Genomic DNA, 20,840 nt, shown 5'->3' with positions numbered 1-20,840 from the left:
CAACTGTTTTTTTCACAGCCTAATTATGGAGGCCAGCAGTTTGGACCCAATGGCCAGTTTCCCAACCAGCAAGGGCAGTACCCTAACCCAAATGCTTCTAGAGCTCTTCCTTCACCCAATTACCCTGGGCAAAGGATGCCAGGACAGCAGGGCTCTGGCCAGTACCCCCCTACTGGGGTAGCCATGGGCCAATACTATAAGGTAAATTCATATTGCTTGGTCTTTGCAATGTTAGTAGACACAATTTTCTTGAGGAAATTGTGTAATTCGGCTCACACTTTGGAAAAGGCCACATTCAGCTTAAACTGGCAAGTTTACTTTTGGTAGGTAAAAGAAAATAAATAAAATATTAATAGCAGCTATCTTGCTTTCTTGCTTTACACTCTGTGTGCTCTTTCCTATTTCAGCAAGAGCCATTTAATGGTCAGAACAACAATTTCTCTGGAGGTGGTTATGGGTATAATCAAGGAAATGGGGTAGGTGGTGAAACTATTGTTTTATTTTCTTACACAATTATGTGTAATCTTCCATTTGTACTCAGGGTAAAATGTACAGATTTATTCAAATTATTCCATTCAGTAATCATGTCTATCTTTGGTTAAAGCCTCCTCGGCAGGTGGTGAACTACCCACACTCGCCGGTTCCTGGGAACCCCACGCCACCCATGACCCCAGGAAGTAGTATGCCGTACATGTCGCCCAATCAAGATGTCAAGCCCCCGTTTCCTCCAGATATGAAGCCAAACATGACGTCTCTGCCTCCACCTCTAAGTGAGTCACGCAAAAAAAAAAACACACGACTGTTTCATTGCATTGATCTCCGCTCTGTCTGTATTACAAACTCGGTCACAGTCTATCAGAATAAACCCCTGAGAACCCTTTGATCCGCCACCTGCAGCTGAGTGGGAAAAAAAGTCCCATTGCACATTTATCTGAGATTCATGCATTTTTCACATCCACTCAGAGCTCATTCATAATATATGTGCTACGGTGGGAAAGGGTGAAACTAGGTGAGGTGAAAGCCAAACTTGAAAGCATCTTACACATTGATACTACGGTCTACATGGGAAGACTATGAATCCATCTAATCTCAATATTTGTTCCTGTAGCCAACCCCAACGAGGAGCTGCGTTTGACGTTCCCAGTGAGAGATGGAGTGGTGCTGGAGCCCTTCAGATTAGAGCACAACCTGGCCGTCAGTAACCACGTCTTCCATCTGCGCCCCTCCGTCCACCAGACGCTCATGTGGAGGTGTGCATGTTACTGCTATAAACTGTGCATGCTCTTGACAATGACATCCTTAATATTTAATGATATTTCTATCATTATTAATATTTACACACTCTCAAGTTTTTCCAAACCTGTATGATTTTCTTTCTACCGTGGAACACAAAAAGTTTAGCAGATTGTTCATGCTTCTCGTTTTGATAGAATAATAGTGAATGGTGATTCAGGGCTATCAGTCTCCAAAAATGACAAAAGACTGCCATAAAAGCTCTACAAAAGCATGACTGTCTGTCACAAGTCTTCTGAAGCTACATTTTCCACTAGATTTGAATATATACATAGTCACATTACACAGAAGTGAGGATTTTCACTCAATAAAGAATTGCATTTTGGACTTTTACTTACACAAAGCTATTGTATGACCTCAGAACATACACTTGTGTTTAAAGGTTTGAGGTCAGTAAGTAATGAAATTACAGGTTCATTTTGTAATGAAAAGTCACCATTCACTTTCGTTAAATGAAATATAGCAGTGTGAACATTCTGCAAAACATCTTATTTACAGTATGAGTTGGAACGTTATGAGGACTGTTCCATTAACACTAGACCATTCACCTCATGTCCAACAGATCTGATCTGGAGCTGCAGTTTAAGTGCTATCATCATGAGGACCGACAAATGAACACCAATTGGCCCGCATCCGTCCAAGTCAGCGTCAACGCCACCCCCCTCACTATTGAGAGGGGTGACAATAAAACATCCCACAAACCCCTGCACCTAAAGCATGTGTGTCAGCCAGGGAGAAACACCATCCAGATTACGGTCACAGCCTGCTGTTGTGTGAGTATTCCTCCGCTGCCTTTCAATAATTTATCTGTCTGTCATTTAGTGGCCGTGTCGGGGAGCGACTGATTATACTGACTGCACATACAGCACGTGATATGAAATCAGATCTCTGCCTTCCCACTACATTTGCTGGTATCAGTTTTATGCTTCCCTGTCTGAAAGCTGAATGGTACAGATACTGTATCATGTAAAGGATATTCTGATGTGAAGATGATTGCTAGCGGTTTGTTGTTTGGTCCTGTTGCAGTCGCACTTGTTCGTGCTGCAGCTGGTCCATAGGCCGTCGGTGCGATCAGTTCTGCAAGGGCTCCTCAAGAAGAGGCTCCTTCCTGCCGAACACTGCATTACCAAAAGTAAGTAGATGCTGCATTCTATGGAATCTGTGGATGTCTGTCACTCTGTATTATCATCTTCATCAACCCCTAATCTTTGCAATGTCTCTTGTCTGTTTTCCTGCAGTTAAAAGAAACTTCAGTAGCGTAGCAGCGTCCTCTGGGAATGCCACACTAAATGGAGAGGATGGAGTAGAGCAGACAGCCATCAAAGTGTCCCTCAAGTGTCCAATCACATTCCGACGGATCCAGCTCCCTGCTAGGGGACATGACTGCAAACACGTGCAGGTACGCATCGTTGAAGTGTTCTTAATCATGTTCTTGTTTTCCCAAGAAAATCTAGAAATCTAAAGATAAATTTCCAGAATTAAGATGATATAAGTTTTTTTGTTGTTGTTGTTTGTCAGCCAAACCCCTTAGACCTAAAATGTTTCATTGAATAACCCCCTGAGAATTAAGTTAATATTTCAATAGTTTAACCACATTTTCATGTTCACGGTCCTCTGATGTTGATTAGTGGTCACATGTCATGCAGGTAAACTGTTTGAGATGTGTGTGTGTGTATATATATATATATATATATATATATATACAGTGGGGTGTACATTAATGAGGAAAAAAATTAACTTAAATGATTTTAGCAAATGGCTGCAATATAACAAAGAGTGAAACATTTAAGGGGGTCTGAATACTTTCCGTACCTACTGTATATATATAAATATTTTATGTATTTATTTATTTTTAATGACTGAATTAATGATCAACTCACAAACCTTACAGTTCCCTCATGAACAATTTGGGAAACCCTGATTTAAGATAATAATTCCTTATCAGAGTCATTGAAATAAATGTTGATGTTTCTGATTGCAACAAGCAAAACCTATATGAAAAATGTGTCAAACATTTTTTAGGAAAAACTAGAAAAACTTATTAGGAAAAATGTATATCATCTTGTTATTTTCCTAATTTTAAGGATGTTTAGACTTATTACTACAAAAACGATAAAATACTGATTATCATAATGATAATTTTAGATTCTCACTCATTTGCATTATGTAAATAAATGTGTTTGGGGATTTCCCACATCATAAATGCAAAACTTGTGGCAAATGTGTGAATCAAAACAAATTGTGCGAAAATCCCACAATCCTATGCCACTGTTACTGCAATTCTATATACCGGTGTATATATATATATATATATATATATATATATATATATATATATTGATTGAATTTACATTAGATTTTCTGTTGCAGTGCTTCAGTGCTTAGTCCTATCTGCAGCTGAACTGTGAGAGAGGAACGTGGAGATGTCCTGTATGCAAGTACGTGGCAAACCACACAAGAATTGTTTTGGGCAGGCAAATAAATGTGATGCGCTGTTCCTCTTGGCTGTGTGTTTTATATGTTTCTGTCTGTCCCCAGTAAATCAGCATTACTGGAAGGGCTGGAGGTGGATCAGTACATGTGGGGAGTTCTCAATGCGATTCAAAAGTAAGTTTATTACTCAAACATTGGATCACACAGTTTTTCAGTACGAGTCCTGTAAAAATGCACCTGAGATATGATTGTTAAATTATAAACATCATATTATTTGCAGTCATGAATGTTGTTCCATTCTTGCAGTTCAGAGTTTGAAGAGGTCACCATCGACCCTACGTGTAGTTGGAGGCCGGTGGCCATAAAGTCAGACATTCATATAAAGGAGGACCCAGATGGCCCTCTGGCCAAGCGTTTTAAAACCATGAGTCCCAGTCAAATGATCATGCCTAATGTGATGGATATGATCGCCCAGCTGGGTCCCGGCCCTTCACCCTACACCCCCCTCCCCCCTCAGCACGGAGGAAACAATGGCGAATATATATATATATATTGATTGAATTTACATTAGATTTTCTGTTGCAGTGCTTTGACTTAGAGTCCTATCTGCAGCTGAACTGTGAGAGAGGAACGTGGAGATGTCCTGTATGCAAGTACGTGGCAAACCACACAAGAATTGTTTTGGGCAGGCAAATAAATGTGATGCGCTGTTCCTCTTGGCTGTGTGTTTTATATGTTTCTGTCTGTCCCTAGTAAAACAGCATTATTGGAAGGGCTGGAGGTGGATCAGTACATGTGGGGAATTCTCAATGCGATTCAAAAGTAAGTTTATCACTCAAACGTTGGATCACACAGTTCAGTAAGTGCCCTGTAAAAATGCACCCAAGAAATGATTGTTAAATTATAAACATCCCATTATTCGCAGTCATGAGTGTTGTTGCATTCTTGCAGTTCGGAGTTTGAAGAGGTCACCATCGACCCTACGTGTAGTTGGAGGCCGGTGGCCATAAAGTCAGACATTCATATAAAGGAGGACCCAGATGGCCCTCTGGCCAAGCGTTTTAAAACCATGAGTCCCAGTCAAATGATCATGCCTAATGTGATGGATATGATCGCCCAGCTGGGTCCCGGCCCTTCACCCTACACCCCCCTCCCCCCTCAGCACGGAGGAAACAATGGCGAATATGGGGGCCACAGTAGAGGTCAGCACCTGATCAGATTCTGTTCTTTCCTTTCTGTCTGTCTCATAAAACAGTCCTTAGCGTTTTACAAGCTTCATTGTTTAGTTACGCTTAATTTTTTCCCTTCAATCATAACAGTCAGAAGAACTTGCGCCTGTGAGCTCTTAACAGGCTGGTTTCCCATCCAAGCCGTCTAAACCTCTCTAGCTCTTTGTCTCTGCGATTCTGAGGTCATCGCTCCTCATTACCGTTTCTCTGTTTTGTGCATCAGGCAATAGTTACCAGGGCCATGGAAACTTTGACTTCTCTCACAGTAACTCTGGTGGCGGAGCTCCCATGAATGACTTCATGCACGGACCCCAGCTCTCACATCCTCCAGACGTGCCCAACAGCCTCATGGCCCCCGACAAGCCTCTCGCCCACAGCATGCCCGACTCGGTAAATCACTTCATACCCTTAGGTTTCCAAGCAACAAGAGCTGATGTTTGAGACATATTTTATTTTGTTTATAGTAAAATTGGGAACAAATTACTCCAAGATAGAGACCCCCCCCCACACACACACAATCTCCTTAAAAATTTGAGGTCCAATGATACTAGAGTAAAATGATGCATTTAAAAAAAAAAACTAAAAGGAAGTGGCTAATGCCTTAAGGGGTTAGTTCATTGTCATCATAATTGTCATAATTTACTTTTCATTTTTTAATGATATCGACACACATACATGTGTGTCAGGCGTTAGAAGAAATCTCATTGGTTCTTGAGCATCACATGCACGTTTGGGCTTCCATGTTTACCAAATGTAATGTGCGTTATGTATGTATGTATGTCGATCATTGTTTAAAAATTTATATAAAATAAAAATGAAATCTGTTTATATAAAGTGATCACACCTGTTTACAGAACTTGGTTTAAACCACTCAATTCATAATGGATTTCTTTTATAATGCCTTTATTACCTTTTTGAATCTTTTAAGTTTTGGTTACCTGGACTTTCAGTTGACTTTCAGGTTGCATTAAAATATCTTAATAAGGGATGAATCTGTAGCTTGTGAAAGAAAAAATTTTGCATTCTGTGTTAGCATGGTAAACTTTGTCTAAGAGGTTTGGTCCCTAATTCACCCCTTTTAAAGCCTCGCCGCTACAGCTATCAAAGCACGTATGCACCTCCAGAAATAACTTGAGAGAAAATTACTGTCAGACTTTGCCTGCTGGCTTACCAGTTCAGTACTGCCATTAACATTATTACTTTTAATACTAACATGAGGTGTTTTAAAATAAGTCTCATATTTTACACCTGCTGTGAGCAATGATCTTCTTACTAATCAATCTGCAGGTCTCTGTTTTTATGTGTTGATTTCAAACTCAAAAATCTAAATCGCCCAAAAGTATGCAAATTAACCATCAGTATTAAGACCAAAGTATACTTCGGTTTTGCGTAGATGAATTTGTCAAATATATTGTTTTGCAAATCATCTTCGTTTTATGAAGGTGTATGTGCTCTGGAATCATCTGCATGGCACCTGTCTTGCTCTCTGTCTGTCTATGGCTGCCACTCGAGCTCGTGCTCCACTTTATGCAGATAGACTCATCGCTCCTCTCTCCTCCCTCCGCAGATGCCCCGTCCCGTGAGCGCTGATCAATCCCATGCTTCCATGCAGCCAGGCATGCACGCAATTCCTCACCCCAACAGCCAGTTAGCTCAGCCATTGCATCACACCGGCCCCCCATCCTCCCAGCCCCCACGCCAGCCCCTGCCCCCCCAGCAGCCAGGCCAAAACAGTCATCCACATGCCGACATGACCTTCAATCCCGCCGCCGATGGGCAGGCAGGTGGCCAGGGACCTGCAGACATGCCCGAGCCTTCTCTGGATGTGAGTATCTACACTGATGGTTGTATGGGCTTCTTCCATTTCTAGAGTCATGTGCCACTTACATTTCTCACACAGTCATGTAAGCCTCACGCTTTCGTCATGGTCCAAAGCTCTGAGCAATCTGAAAAGTTCTGATTTAAGAAATATTCTGGATTCAGTACAAGTTAGGCTCAATCTTTTGAGCATTTGATTCATAATGTTGACATAATTACCACAGAAATTAATCTCTGGGTTACAATGAGAAAATTACAATGGAATTGAACATTTAGAATTTAAATTGAGTCTGCAAGCATTAAAATATAAAAATTTGACTTACTAAATCTTTGTTTAAAGTTATATCCAATTTTAGAATGTCTTGACCGCTTAATGCCATATACCCTAAAAGAGTATTGCCATAAACCTCTAAATGATTATTTAAACAGCTTTACAGCTCAAATAATACTCAAACAACAAATAACGCTCAAATAACACTACTTTTGACTAATTTAATTTACCTGTCATTTATAAAATTATTAGCTTAAAGGGATACTCCACCCCAAAATGAAAATTTTGTCATTAATCACTTTACCCCCATGTCGTTCCAAACCCGTAAAAGCTTTGTTCGTCTTCGGAACACAATTTAAGATATTTTGGATGGAAACCGGGAGGCTTGTGACTGTCCCATTGACTGCCAAGTAAATAACACTGTCAAGATCCAGAAAAGTATGAAAGACATCATCAAAATAGTCCATCTGCCATCAGTGGTTCAGTCTGAATTTCATGAAGCGACAAGAATACTTTTTGTACACAAAGAAAACAAAAATAACTACTTTATTCAACCATTTGTCTCCTCACGCACCACACGGATACGTTTTCTACATTTATTTACGCTTTGGTTTGAACGAAAACAGCGTATCCGTGTGGTGCGGCTGACATAGAACAGCATACGCAGTTTGCGTTCAGTGGATACTCTCCAAAATGTAGCTACAGTGACGCGGAGGAGTCGGAATCGTTGAATAAAGTCGTTATTCTTCGCATACAAAAAGTATTCTCGTCACTTCATGAAATTCAGATTGAACCACTGATGGCAGATGGACTATTTTGATGATGTCTTTCATACTTTTCTGGGCCTTGACAGTGTTATTTACTTGGCAGTCAATGGGACAGTCACAAGCCTCCCGCTTTTCATCCAAAATATCTTAAATTGTGTTCCGAAGACGAATGAAGCTTTTACGGGTTTGGAACGACATGGGGGTAAAGTGATTAATGACAAAATTTCATTTTGGGGTGGAGTAACCCTTTAATTATTAGCCAAAAAATTAGCCCAGTTCATTTCTATTCTCAGAGCCTCATTATAACCTTTTTTTTATTTAATTTTTTTACTTTTTTATTTTTACAAGGGTTGAATCAAAAGTTTTTTGTTGTTGTTGTTTTTCCTTCTTATATAATGCCACAAATACTGTCATCTGAGCTTAACATGTATTGAACCCAGTATATTTTTAAGTTTCTTTATGGTCATTTGCAAGATTGTAACGTAAATGTGTCTGTCTGTCTCTCTCTGTAGCTTCTGCCAGAACTGGCGAACCCAGACGAGTTGCTGTCATACTTAGACCCTCCTGACCTCCCAAGCAGCAGCAATGACGAGCTGCTTTCCCTTTTTGAGAACAACTGACTTTATTCAGTCTGCCTTTTGCGGAGGTCCTAATTTGTTTGGCTGTCAGGAATCGAGAGGCACCTGAAGACTGACTCTGTACTTTGCAAACAGGAAACAGCCATCCTTTTGCCTCTTCCTCGTGTAAATATCTCACTCTTTTACAAGCAACCTTTTCCACACATATATGGCAGCCATGTTGGTTGGCATTAAAGTGATATCTTTCAATACTAATGGAAATACATGTGCAGCTATAATCAGTTCATATGAATACGTCACACAGAACTGTGTGTGTGCTCACTAGGAAAGTATTGTAGCATTTTTAATTCAGATTTTTTTTTTCCTTTTGTGAAAAGAAGACCTGAATAGAATATATATATATATATATATATATACAGTGGGTACGGAAAGTATTCAGACCCCCTTACATTTTTCACTCTTTGTTATATTGCAGCCATTTGCTAAAATCATTTAAGTTAATTTTTTTTCCTCATTAATGTACACACAGCACCCCATATTGACAGAAAAACACAGAATTGTTGACATTTATGCAGATTTATTAAAAAAGAAAAACTGAAATATCACATGGTCCTAAGTATTCAGACCCTTTGCTCAGTATTTAGTAGAAGCACCCTTTTGAACTAATACAGCCATGAGTCTTTTTGGGAAAGAGGCAACAAGTTTTTCACACCTGGATTTAGGGATCCTCTGCCATTCCCCTGTACCGGCCCCTGTGTGTCCGCAATCTCTTGAAGGTTTGTTCTTCCAAGCTCTACCACCACAGCTTCCCAAGTCCTTGTCTGCTGGATGTCCACACTGTTTGTCTGTCCATCTCCCTCGAAAAAGCACAAGAGAATGCGTCAAACAGCACCTGGAAGCCTGTAAAGAAGACAATAAAAGGTAAAAAAGATCATCTCGGAATCACCAGAATGATCTAACCCTCCCATCCCAGAGACTAATGATGGGAGTTTTGTGAAAGTCCTCCAAACACTCCCAAACTCTCACGCCACAGGACACGAGAATGTGTTCTGTTCTAGAACACCGCGCAGCTTTGCACCTCATTTTGTAATGTGATTCATATGTCCAGCACCTTCAGACATATGCATCATGTTCTAAACAAATGCTAGAGGGCATCACGGCATGCATTCTTTTCCTTCTCGAGACAGAATTGCAAACATTTCAGCACTGTACCCATAATATTGTGCGTCTTCCGACAGACTGTTCCTCCTCCCGCAACGTCCTGTGGATTCTCCACACTAGCGGTCACAGAGCAAGAAGAAAGCAATTCACATTTCAAAGGGAAGTCAGTCTTGTGTCATCTGTCTTCTCTGTGAGTTCTCTTCATGCATGAGGCTTGGTCGTCTTAGGCCCTTGATGTTTGTACCCCTCTTCTGACAAACTGCATACAATGTTGAAACATTCATTGCCAATCGCCCCTTATTTTAAGTGATACTGTTTTTTTTTCCTCAATCATTTCTTCTGTTCTGTTTTAATTCAGCCTTTTATTCATGAACTGTTGTGTTAAAGTTTTATTTTATAATGCACAATATATTGTTCATATAATGGTAATTATTTGTTTGTTTCTGTTGTTACAATTGTAAAAATTTACAAAAATGTGTACATTTATCACAAGATGTCCATGGATTACCAAAGTTATGCACCCTGATTTGAGAAGGTGGCCCAAACCTATTTTGACAAGCCCATTTTTAAATTGTTACCCATAGAATTTAATCAAATGTACAGTGTTTCACTTTTAGCAATTTGTTTACAAGTAATATCATAGTTATTACACCGCAAACAATGAAGAAAGTGTTAGAATGTTATATATTTATAGATTTTTACTTTTTAATTCAATTATATAATGAAAATATATATTATCTCAATACCCATCAATGCATTCAATTCTTACAGAAAATGTACATTTCAGTAAAATTCCAATCAAACTTTTATATCAGCAGCTTAGTGAAGGTTAACAACGTTCATGTGTACAAGATTGATTTTCTATAAGATTTCTTTTTTGTTTTTAAATCAAAATGGCCCGCTTGAATAATTGTCAGTATTTATGATGTTTGTAACGACATTTCCGAGATACTGATGTTACTCAAAGACTGTTGAAGAAGGCTGACATCTGTACAATTGAATACTGTTTGGGAAGTGTTTTGTTGGATGAAACATCACCATTGAAAAATGTTTCCATTTTAAGTTATTTTTTTATGATTTGCAATATTAGTTTTTAGTTTTTGGGGTTTTTTCCCTGTTGTTCTTGGTGTAGAATTATGTACAAAAATGATGTTTGTCGTTGACAATTTAAATACTTAGAACTCCCAACAGGAAAACGTGGGTTCAAGTTCTATAGCGTTTGTCTGTAGTTCACTTGTATATCCTTTTTCAAAGATGCACTACCACGTATTCGTTCCCACTTTGTAGACACAAATAGGCATAAACTGAACTTAAAGACTCTGCTCTGAGCTGTCATGTACTATCGATGTACAGTCGTTGAAGAGGCAGTGAGTGCTCGGGCAGGAACAGAAAGGTTTGAATGAAATAGACGGTGTGTTCACTACTCAGCCACAGGTGAAGGTCGAAGGAAAAGGGGGGAAGGGGCACATTAGGGATGCATGTACATATGTAAATGATAAATAGAGACACGTTAACAGAAATGTATTCATTTTCCCCAGGGGAATGTGCATTGTGTATTTAGAATTTGTAAAGCTTGCATCCACCCATCAGAATCTAAATTGGGTAAAATGAATCTGTGTTTGTTAGCGTCTGTGGAACCTCTAAGCATTTGTTCACTTTTGTAAAATATCCATCCCACATGACTGAGGAATTTGGGGAGGGGATAAAAAGAGACACATTTGTTTTACATTTGTGTAATATTTAGCTTACGTGTATTGCTCCATTTATTGTACTTAATAAGGTGCTACAGAAGATAATGAAGAAAATCCTGGGGAAATAATTTGGACAATAGGGACACGGGGCCAGAAGCGGTTCCAAAAGATTGTAACCAAAATCCAGAGTTTGTACAATTTTGATATCATGATCAGGAAAATTAAAAACAAATATGAGGTACAATCTGAGGTGATTGGCACCAAACGTTGCAGTTGTCTTTGCTTGTACATTCTGTTGTACAATCATTTCATATTCTAAACTGGTCAGAAGAAGAAAAAAACAACAAAAAACTAATTGTGATTTTTAGTCTTGCAAAACTGTATGTAGTTAGATGCTGTGACATCCTAATATTTATCTAATAAATATGTATTCAGATGAAACAACCTTCCGGCGTTTCTGATGTTTCATTTGGTGTGCATGCGTAGCTGTGAGAATCTGCAGTGAAAAACCACAGGGCTTTACAGTTACTGCAAGAAAACAACCACAAAGTTCAAAGCAGAAGTGGGAGGCAAATGTTTTCTGTGTGTAAAAAAAGGCTTTCTCATGGGAGCACATGGGGGATAACCAGGGGTTAAATTGGGATTTGTTATGTGGGTGGACTCTATGGTATCGAGCTTATATATATGTGTGTGTGTGTGTGTGTGTTTTGCTTTTTGCAAATATGATTTAATCTGAAGCAATATTCTCATCAGTTTTCTATCAGATGTGTAAAAAAAGGCTTTCTCATGGGAGCACATGGGGGATAACCAGGGGTTAAATTGGGATTTGTTATGTGGGTGGACTCTATGGTATCGAGTTTATATATGTGTGTGTGTGTGTGTGTTTTGCTTTTTGCAAATATGATTTAATCTGAAGCAATATTCTCATCAGTTTTCTATCAGCTGTGACATATAAATCTGCGTGTTTTTTATATTTTATCCAAGGGCCTTTTTTATTTTTGCCTTTATAGAGGGCATTTTCCCTCTAATCTCATTAATACTTTCATTTCAGATTCTTACATTTGATCTATAAATTCAATTATAATAACGTGATTATCTATACGTTATCAAATTAAATCATTTACACTGAAAAATACAACTGCATTAAATAATTATTATGAGATTATTTTAAATATTTTTGAATATACAAACAAGAAATTATGGTGGAAATTATACTTTTCAACTAAATTAAAACGCCAGTAGGTGCCAGTAGTGAGCGTTTAATGAGTGGGTCATTGAGTCGTTCATTCAAACGATTCGTTCAAACGGCAGATTCATCAGATGTTTATGCATGGGCTAATGAAACTTTGACTCAACCGATTCGTTCAAAACACGGAATCAATCAGCAATGAATCGGCTGGTTATTGTGAGATGTGCTGTTTCCGCCTAAAATGTAGCCTAAGTGACCTAATATCATTGTATTTGCTTATTGAACTGTTTATATTTGTTAGCGTTTGTGGAACCTCTAAGCATTTGTTCACTTTTGTAAAATATCCATCCCACATGACTGAGGAATTTGGGGAGAGGATAAAAAGAGACACATTTGTTTTACATTTGTGTAATATTTAGCTTACGTGTATTGCTCCATTTATTGTACTTAATAAGGTGCTACAGAAGATAATGAAGAAAATCCTGGGGAAATAATTTGGACAATAGGGACACGGGGCCAGAAGCGGTTCCAAAAGATTGTAACCAAAATCCAGAGTTTGTACAATTTTGATATCATGATCAGGAAAATTAAAAACAAATATGAGGTACAATCTGAGGTGATTGGCACCAAACGTTGCAGTTGTCTTTGCTTGTACATTCTGTTGTACAATCATTTCATATTCTAAACTGGTCAGAAGAAGAAAAAAACAACAAAAAACTAATTGTGATTTTTAGTCTTGCAAAACTGTATGTAGTTAGATGCTGTGACATCCTAATATTTATCTAATAAATATGTATTCAGATGAAACAACCTTCCGGCGTTTCTGATGTTTCATTTGGTGTGCATGCGTAGCTGTGAGAATCTGCAGTGAAAAACCACAGGGCTTTACAGTTACTGCAAGAAAACAACCACAAAGTTCAAAGCAGAAGTGGGAGGCAAATGTTTTCTATGTGTAAAAAAAGGCTTTCTCATGGGAGCACATGGGGGATAACCAGGGGTTAAATTGGGATTTGTTATGTGGGTGGACTCTATGGTATCGAGTTTATATATGTGTGTGTGTGTGTGTGTTTTGCTTTTTGCAAATATGATTTAATCTGAAGCAATATTCTCATCAGTTTTCTATCAGCTGTGACATATAAATCTGCGTGTTTTTTATATTTTATCCAAGGGCCTTTTTTATTTTTGCCTTTATAGAGGGCATTTTCCCTCTAATCTCATTAATACTTTCATTTCAGATTCTTACATTTGATCTATAAATTCAATTATAATAACGTGATTATCTATACGTTATCAAATTAAATCATTTACACTGAAAAATACAACTGCATTAAATAATTATTATGAGATTATTTTAAATATTTTTGAATATACAAACAAGAAATTATGGTGGAAATTATACTTTTCAACTAAATTAAAACGCCAGTAGGTGCCAGTAGTGAGCGTTTAATGAGTGGGTCATTGAGTCGTTCATTCAAACGATTCGTTCAAACGGCAGATTCATCAGATGTTTATGCATGGGCTAATGAAACTTTGACTCAACCGATTCGTTCAAAACACGGAATCAATCAGCAATGAAATCGGCTGGTTGCTGTGAGATGCGCTGTTTCCGCCTAAAATGTAAGTGAAGTAATATTATTGTATTTTCTTATTGAACTGTTTATAGAACTATTAAACAGACGTAATGGTGAAAACGTTGTGGGATGTTGCCTAACTAACTGTATTTTAAATATAAAAGCTTTCCATTTTGGGTAAATGGAATTCTGATTTGGGAATGGCTAATTCTAATTGGGTGGGCAAGACAGTCATCTGGGTGGGCTCAGCCCATCCCTGCCCATGCCTGGAGACGGTGTCCTGACATTTTATCCTACCCGTCAGATTGTCGTACTAGGGCTTACTGCGCATGCGCACATCAATATTGCGTCCTTTTTCTCACGCTAAATAATATTTAATATATCTGCATTATTGTAAGGGCAGGTAGGGTAGGTGTAGACTTTAATAAAACACAATCTAATAGGTAGAAAAAAATATTTATTGTTGGTTTCCTGTAGCTGTATCCCTTCTAGCCAGCTTTCCATTTTGGGTAAATGGAATTCTGATTTGGGAATGGCTAATTCTAATTGGGTGGGCAAGACAGTCATCTGGGTGGGCTCAGCCCATCCCTGCCCATGCCTGGAGACGGTGTCCTGACATTTTATCCTACCCGTCAGATTGTCGTACTAGGGCTTACTGCGCATGCGCACATCAATATTGCGTCCTTTTTCTCACGCTAAATAATATTTAATGTATCTGCATTATTGTAAGGGCAGGTAGGGTAGGTGTAGACTTTAATAAAATACAATCTAATAGGTAGAAAAAATTATTTATTGTTGGTTTCCTGTAGCTGTATCCCTTCTAGCCACAACCGCGAATATAACACATAATTGCTGTATTTGCATTACCGTAAGGGTAGGTGTAGTCGTTAATAAACCATAATTTTACAGGTAGCATTTTTCGTTGTCGAACTGTACTACCCACTGTTTTAATGGGAGGTAGCAAAATCTGACAGGGTAGCACAAATCGTCAGAACACCGGCCCCATTAAAAAGTAATTATTCGACTCATCAGACCACATGGTGTCGCTGTTGATTTGAACCTGACGCTCTTCTGGCTCTCCTTTCCTTGACCATAGAAGAACATGTCACGTGCTGTGTGTGTAAGGTAGTGTACGCCAGGTTTTTACATGTATCCGTTGATGGGTGTTCAACACTACAGCAAGAATGTTGCAGATGAAAAATCGTATGAAATACTGCTCTGTCGCAATCGCTGCGAACAGACTGCTTTCAGGGCCGGTGAAAAACCCTGTTGTTTTTATGGATATTGCAGCTGACGGCGAGTTCATTGGAAGAATTATTATTGAGGCAAGAATTGGGTCATGATTCATGAACCACCGTTATTTGTAATGTAACAAAAAATGTTTGAATCAGAGTTTGTTACAATGAAAAGAGCTAGGAAAAATAGTTCTTTTTCTTGCCAAGGTTTCCACTGCCTGAAACTAACTTGAATAATGCATGTTTTCACCAGTAGTTTCTGACTGTAAAAAAACAGTTGGCAATTTTTAATAGTAGGCTTATATGTATTATTATTAATAACGATAATTGTAATATAATAATACTTCATAAACAATAAGAATAATGATCATTATTATTATCGTGTTCAGTAAGTATTATTATTAAGTTATATCAATATTCTAAAGACAGGTTTTTTTTACTTTATTTGCAGCTTTATGCTGACGTTGTACCCAAAACAGCTGGTAAGCAAATATAAGTTTCATGAAAATTTAATATATTATATTAATCTAATAATATTTTATGGACTTGCAAAAATGACAGACAAATGAAAATTTACAATTCATTTTAGATATAGTATATAAAACGCATTATAATGTATAAAACATTATTTTAAAATGGTTGTGGTTTTATACAGTGCAGTTCTCATATTGGTTCTTGTCTTTCAGCAAATTTCCGGGCCCTTTGTACAGGAGAGCATGGCTTTGGATATAAGGACTCAGTATTCCACAGAATCATCCCTGAGTTCATGTGTCAGGTAAACTATTAGTGCTACTGTTCATTGTGCCCTTTAGCATTACCATTATTTACTGCATAAAATGCCATTTTATCTCTTCGGTTTTGTTTATTTATTGGTTATGAGTTGTATGTTTTGGTCCTAAGGCCATCTAATGGTTGATGTTTTGCTGACAGGGTGGAGATTTCACTAATCATAATGGCACTGGTGGAAAATCTATTTATGGAAAGAAATTTAAGGATGAGAATTTCATGCTGAAACACACTGGACCAGGTGATGTCACTACTGTTACCGTTACTGTACCATACTTACAATAAACTGTCACAAATAGAGTACAGCTTTTGATTACACATGGGATGAAACATACCATTTTTTAAGAATCTGTAAAAGGTTGTAAACGAAATGTTAGCAATAACAGAGTTCTATGGTTCTATAGTCACGTTGGTAGCTGACAACATAATTTATTCAAAAATATTTAATAATGCAATTTGTCAGTGGAGGACAATCCAATTCTGTGGAAATCCATAGTTCCTTTCGGCATGTGTCTAGACATGGTATCTACTCAGGTCCTCTGGGATCTGATTCAGCTCAATTTCATCATTACAAGCCTGTGGAAATGTGCAAAAACTGCATGTGCCTCTGTTTACAGCCACAAGGTGGTAGTAAGGCTCCCTCAGTTGCAGAAATCCTTTTGTACTCTTCAAACAAATGACCTACTTTCTAAGCAAGTCAAAGCCAGCCTATCCTAGTGCATTTTTGGTGCCAGGGGGATCCTACACCAGCAAACCCTCTTGATAGATTAATATGGGCAAATAGTGTTGGGTTGTGTAATACGTGACTGGATGTAATTGTAGTAGAGAGCTGTAACTTAGCCAACCCAGATGTTGTCTTCTTTCATCCAGTACCCCCTGCTGCTTTTCAAACTCTTATTTTTTATTCTCTGGTTGTTATTGTGGAACTGTTGATTGTTAGATTTCCCCTGAATCTCTATATCATTAAATTATTCAAAGTGACAAATGTGCCTATTAAAAGCATGCAGTAACTCAGGAGGTGGTCTGATTTTCTCTCTGCTTCTCTCTTGTAGGTGTTCTGTCTATGGCGAACTCTGGGCCAAACACAAATGGATCCCAGTTTTTCATCTGCACTGCAAAAACAGAATGGTATGATGGTGGAAAGGTTTTTGGTTTAATTGTTACTCATCCCAAGTGTTGATGTTCCTGTGGTTCTCTTTCAGGCTTGATGGCAAACACGTTGTTTTCGGGCAGGTCAAAGAAGGAAGGGAGACGGTCTCTGTAATGGAGTCCTATGGCCTACATGATGGAGGAACTGTAAAGAAGATTGTCATCACAGACTGTGGAGAACTCAAGTAACCAAGGATGTGCATTCATTTCAATGTGATCAAAGGTTTTCACAACAAAACTGCTTATGCATGTCATTTAAAGTAAATTAAATATATATATTTTTTGTTTTGTTACCTAAGTACCTATTGCCATTTTAATGTGTCAGTCTATGGATCCATTAAGGTGTTTTATGCTTACTAAGTAAGCAAATGACTCTGTAAGTATTGTGATTACTTACCCCTACACAACAAAAATTGCTTATGGGTCAAATGCCATGGGCCACAAGGAAATTTATACTGTTAAAGCCTCTTTTTTTTTGGTTTTGAAATTAGGATAAAAGCTATACAGAGATTTCTAAGAAATCTTTACCTTCTAAGAACTATGCCCAGGAGGTTTTTTAAATAAATAAATTACAAATGAAACTGGTTTTGACATATGGAATTTCTTTCAGGATATTTGCATCCTGTTCCCATTTTTTTTTTTTGTTAATGACTCAAGGCTGTTTTCCAGATGAGGGCCGGCTACAGCTGCAGCAGTATATCTGGTTGTGTGGCATACTTTTTAAATCTGGCTGAGAATGATCCCAAACCCTTTTTTTAGACTCTATCCAGCGACACGATTTCCTGTCCCCCTAAAGCAGGATATGACATCCTGTTTGGCTATGAAGATTCTCCAATGTTAAACTTTCAGCAAGAGTCCTCTGAATATGTTCATACAATAGTTGTGGAGACCGTTGGGAATAAGAGTTTGTCAGATATGTTCCATTATAACTGCAGCCAGCTGACATTCACATACCCTCAAATGAAAATGGTGTGTAGGTGTAGCTTATCACAGTAATGCCTTATGAAAGTAAATTATGAACCTTTGTGGAAAACAGTGCTCTTTCCTAAATGAAACCATATGGGGTCTGAACTCACAACTGGTTTGTTTGACTTCTCCGATTGCAATGTTGCTATAGAGACATTCTCATTCCCGCTCTGTTTAAGTCTGCATTGTTGCAACAAACTTGATATAATTTGGGCCTCCACCCTCTAGTGAAGTTTAAGGGATTTGGAATGTGTAGACCAATTACTTAAAGTTGGCTTCGAGAGTAAAGCCAGCATCATCGCCAAGTCCTGACGTTCACATACAGCGCTCATGTGTTTACAATCATTACAAGTAATTAGGCCGAGCGAAAAAAATACACATCTGTGTCTTCAAACCTGCGCTGTTGCGAAGACCAGGCGAACGCTGAACTGAAAGAAACGCTCTTCGGGGCTATTCGACAGTAAATGAATGTGATGTCAGAATGACAACTGTTCCCCAAGGCTTCAGACTATGGTTTTCGATTACACAAGCATCATTCCCAAGCACCATATCTAAATAATTAATCAGTCCATATGCCTTCAGCATGACTGATTTAAAATGGACACAATTTCCCAACACCCAGACGCGGGCCAAAGAACATGTTGAAATCCAAAAACAGGCTGTACGTATATTTGGCACAGATTGAACAGAAATATATATTGTGTGCTATTCGAAAAAAATGAAACGGAGTCATGATTCACTTAGTCAGTGTTTTAATCGAACAAACTTCTAAAAGCACAGTCTTCAGTTTTCCTAACTAACAAATAAGGCACATATCGGAATGCCGTTTCATGGACGCAGAGCAACAGATTTCATCTCGTCCCACATTCTAGCACATTCTCTCATCAACACTTTCTGTTGCCCGGTCCACTCCAATATGACGACAAATATTTTACAGATATTACAAACATGAGTGTTAAATCAGTACATTCAGTAAATCTATTAATGGTACTGGAAATCCTAGGAGTGAATATGCATTTATTATTAATTAGAGAGGTGTATTCTATAAAAGATATCTTGGCAAGAATTAAACATGTATTAATATTAAATAAGAATACATTGCACAAATGTTAAATCTTGAATAATTTAAAAAACATGCACATGCAAACTTCAGTCCCACACACTTGTTCGAAAAATAGTCCTCGGTTTTTTTTCCATCGGTCCACTCCAATATGACGACAAATATTTTACAGATATTACAAACATGAGCGTTAAATCAGTACATTCAGTAAATCTATTAATGGTACTGGAAATCCTAGGAGTGAATATGCATTTATTATTAATTAGAGAGGTGTATTCTATAAAAGATATCTTGGCAAGAATTAAACATGTATTAATATTAAATAAGAATACATTGCACAAATGTTAAATCTTGAATAATTTAAAAAACATGCACATGCAAACTTCAGTCCCACACACTTGTTCGAAAAATAGTCCTCGGTTTTTTTTCCATACGAAGAAAAATATTTCGACATCATTCCTGGACTTGGCACTAACTGGAGACGGCTAACTAGAGCTCACAGTTTCATAAACGCCTGATTCACAAACACATTTCGACCATGTAAAAGGTTTGTACGTGCAATTCAGTGTAATGGTCAATGACTGGAGTTAGTCACGTTTTTTTTTTGCCACTGTTTTGCGTTTATAAAACACCTCAGTAAAAAGGCCCTACGACTTGCAGTGTGTGAGTCAGCCTCTGTTATGTGAAAAACAGCCGTTTGTGATGTTAGAACGAGTGTTATAGGCTTCCTATAAATGCAAATCAAAACATGCTGTATAGCAAGACACGCAAAGATTCTAAACAATGTTGAAGCACACGTATGCTCGTAACAGGCAAGTTTAATATATACCGATAACATCTAGAATAACAAAACAAATAAAATGGCTTGTTAAGGCATACTAATTATGTACCAACTTTTGAATAATATTCTATGTAGTCATCAATATTTTCTTCATAGAGTAGCTTCTGTTGCATATTTTATACAAAAAAAAGAATTGAATTGTTAAAAAAAAAAGAATAAATATTTCTGTAGGATATAACCAAAGATTATTGTAAAACATCAAAGGAAAAAAAACTCCCAGCTCTTTTGCATCTCAGCATTTTGCCCTTTTTCACATACAAAGTTTTAATATTGCATCATAACATTTCGAAATAGCTAACTTGATAATGATAGTAATCGAATATATACACAAAACACAATAGTATCTTTGTAAGGGAAAACAACAAAATCTTGTCTGGATATCAAATTGTTCCAAAATCTTCATTATCTATATTGTTTCCAAAATACACATACCTTTAATAGAAAATAACAAGTTTATACTGAAAGTGAGCTATAAAAGTCAAGTATATGTATTTCAAGACAAAAACACATGCGCAAAAAGCACTTTGTATAGTTTTAAATGCATGTACACTCTGTCAATACCACAAGCTCTGTCGTTCATTCAATAAAGCAGAAATCAGGGGAAGCTTTTATTTTACGTAAATATGCCTTCAACAAGGGCTGTTATCATTTTAGTCACGTATATAGTGCAATGCAACTATTTTGCAATAATAAAGCAAATTTAATAACGAGGCCTCAATCTAGTGGTGCATTGGGTCATCTGTTAAAGGGTACAGACCTGACAATAAATTGAATTGATCCCAAAGATGCAAGGAAATCATTA

At 37.7% G+C, this 20,840-nt stretch overlaps 2 protein-coding genes and 1 long non-coding RNA gene across 6 annotated transcripts in view; 2 read left to right on the top strand and 1 right to left on the bottom strand.

Annotated features, from left to right (window-relative positions):
• LOC107588626 (zinc finger MIZ domain-containing protein 1-like) overlaps window positions 1-8,791 on the top strand; it is a 136,852-nt gene extending 128,061 nt beyond the window's left edge. For all 4 annotated transcript variants that reach the window (XM_016276790.1, XM_016276786.1, XM_016276789.1 and 1 more), the window contains 13 exons: window positions 19-201; window positions 408-476; window positions 605-770; window positions 1,109-1,250; window positions 1,856-2,066; window positions 2,320-2,425; window positions 2,532-2,692; window positions 4,312-4,379; window positions 4,480-4,548; window positions 4,678-4,928; window positions 5,179-5,345; window positions 6,523-6,780; window positions 8,324-8,791. In XM_016276790.1, coding sequence (XP_016132276.1) covers window positions 19-201; window positions 408-476; window positions 605-770; window positions 1,109-1,250; window positions 1,856-2,066; window positions 2,320-2,425; window positions 2,532-2,692; window positions 4,312-4,379; window positions 4,480-4,548; window positions 4,678-4,928; window positions 5,179-5,345; window positions 6,523-6,780; window positions 8,324-8,431 — 1,959 coding nt within the window. In that variant the 3' untranslated portion in view covers window positions 8,432-8,791. The remainder of the gene's footprint in view (window positions 1-18; window positions 202-407; window positions 477-604; window positions 771-1,108; window positions 1,251-1,855; window positions 2,067-2,319; window positions 2,426-2,531; window positions 2,693-4,311; window positions 4,380-4,479; window positions 4,549-4,677; window positions 4,929-5,178; window positions 5,346-6,522; window positions 6,781-8,323) is intronic.
• Window positions 8,792-9,897: 1,106 nt separating this feature from the next.
• Window positions 9,898-12,802, bottom strand: LOC107588628 (uncharacterized). Its single transcript, XR_001609609.1, has 2 exons — window positions 12,744-12,802; window positions 9,898-11,188 (listed from the first exon to the last, which is right to left on the bottom strand). It is a non-coding gene; the product is annotated as an uncharacterized lncRNA (long non-coding RNA).
• A 2,296-nt stretch (window positions 12,803-15,098) lies between these two features.
• LOC107588732 (peptidyl-prolyl cis-trans isomerase A-like) lies at window positions 15,099-17,726 on the top strand. Its single transcript, XM_016276956.1, has 6 exons — window positions 15,099-15,326; window positions 15,688-15,718; window positions 15,923-16,011; window positions 16,167-16,263; window positions 17,075-17,150; window positions 17,225-17,726. The coding sequence occupies exons 1-6, from the start codon at window positions 15,186-15,188 to the stop codon at window positions 17,358-17,360; spliced, it is 570 nt and encodes a 189-aa protein (XP_016132442.1). The 5' UTR covers window positions 15,099-15,185; the 3' UTR covers window positions 17,361-17,726.
• Window positions 17,727-20,840: the final 3,114 nt, after the last annotated feature.

Source organism: Sinocyclocheilus grahami, unplaced genomic scaffold (assembly GCF_001515645.1).
Source record: "Sinocyclocheilus grahami isolate Dianchi unplaced genomic scaffold, SAMN03320097.WGS_v1.1 scaffold106.1, whole genome shotgun sequence".
NCBI lineage: Eukaryota > Metazoa > Chordata > Actinopteri > Cypriniformes > Cyprinidae > Sinocyclocheilus > Sinocyclocheilus grahami.
The sequence above is the reverse complement of the archived record's forward strand: the minus strand, read 5'-3'. Positions and strand labels throughout refer to the sequence as shown.

What these genes read in the sequence shown, in the direction of transcription:
- LOC107588732 (XM_016276956.1), top strand. Translation starts at nt 15,186, where the DNA reads ATGTTGCAGATGAAAAATCGTATGAAATACTGCTCTGTCGCAATCGCT. An exon ending in CGTTGTACCCAAAACAGCTG is followed by an intron (nt 15,719 to 15,922) that starts GTAAGCAAATAT and finishes CTTGTCTTTCAG; the next exon opens with CAAATTTCCGGGCCCTTTGT. An exon ending in TCCCTGAGTTCATGTGTCAG is followed by an intron (nt 16,012 to 16,166) that starts GTAAACTATTAG and finishes TTTTGCTGACAG; the next exon opens with GGTGGAGATTTCACTAATCA.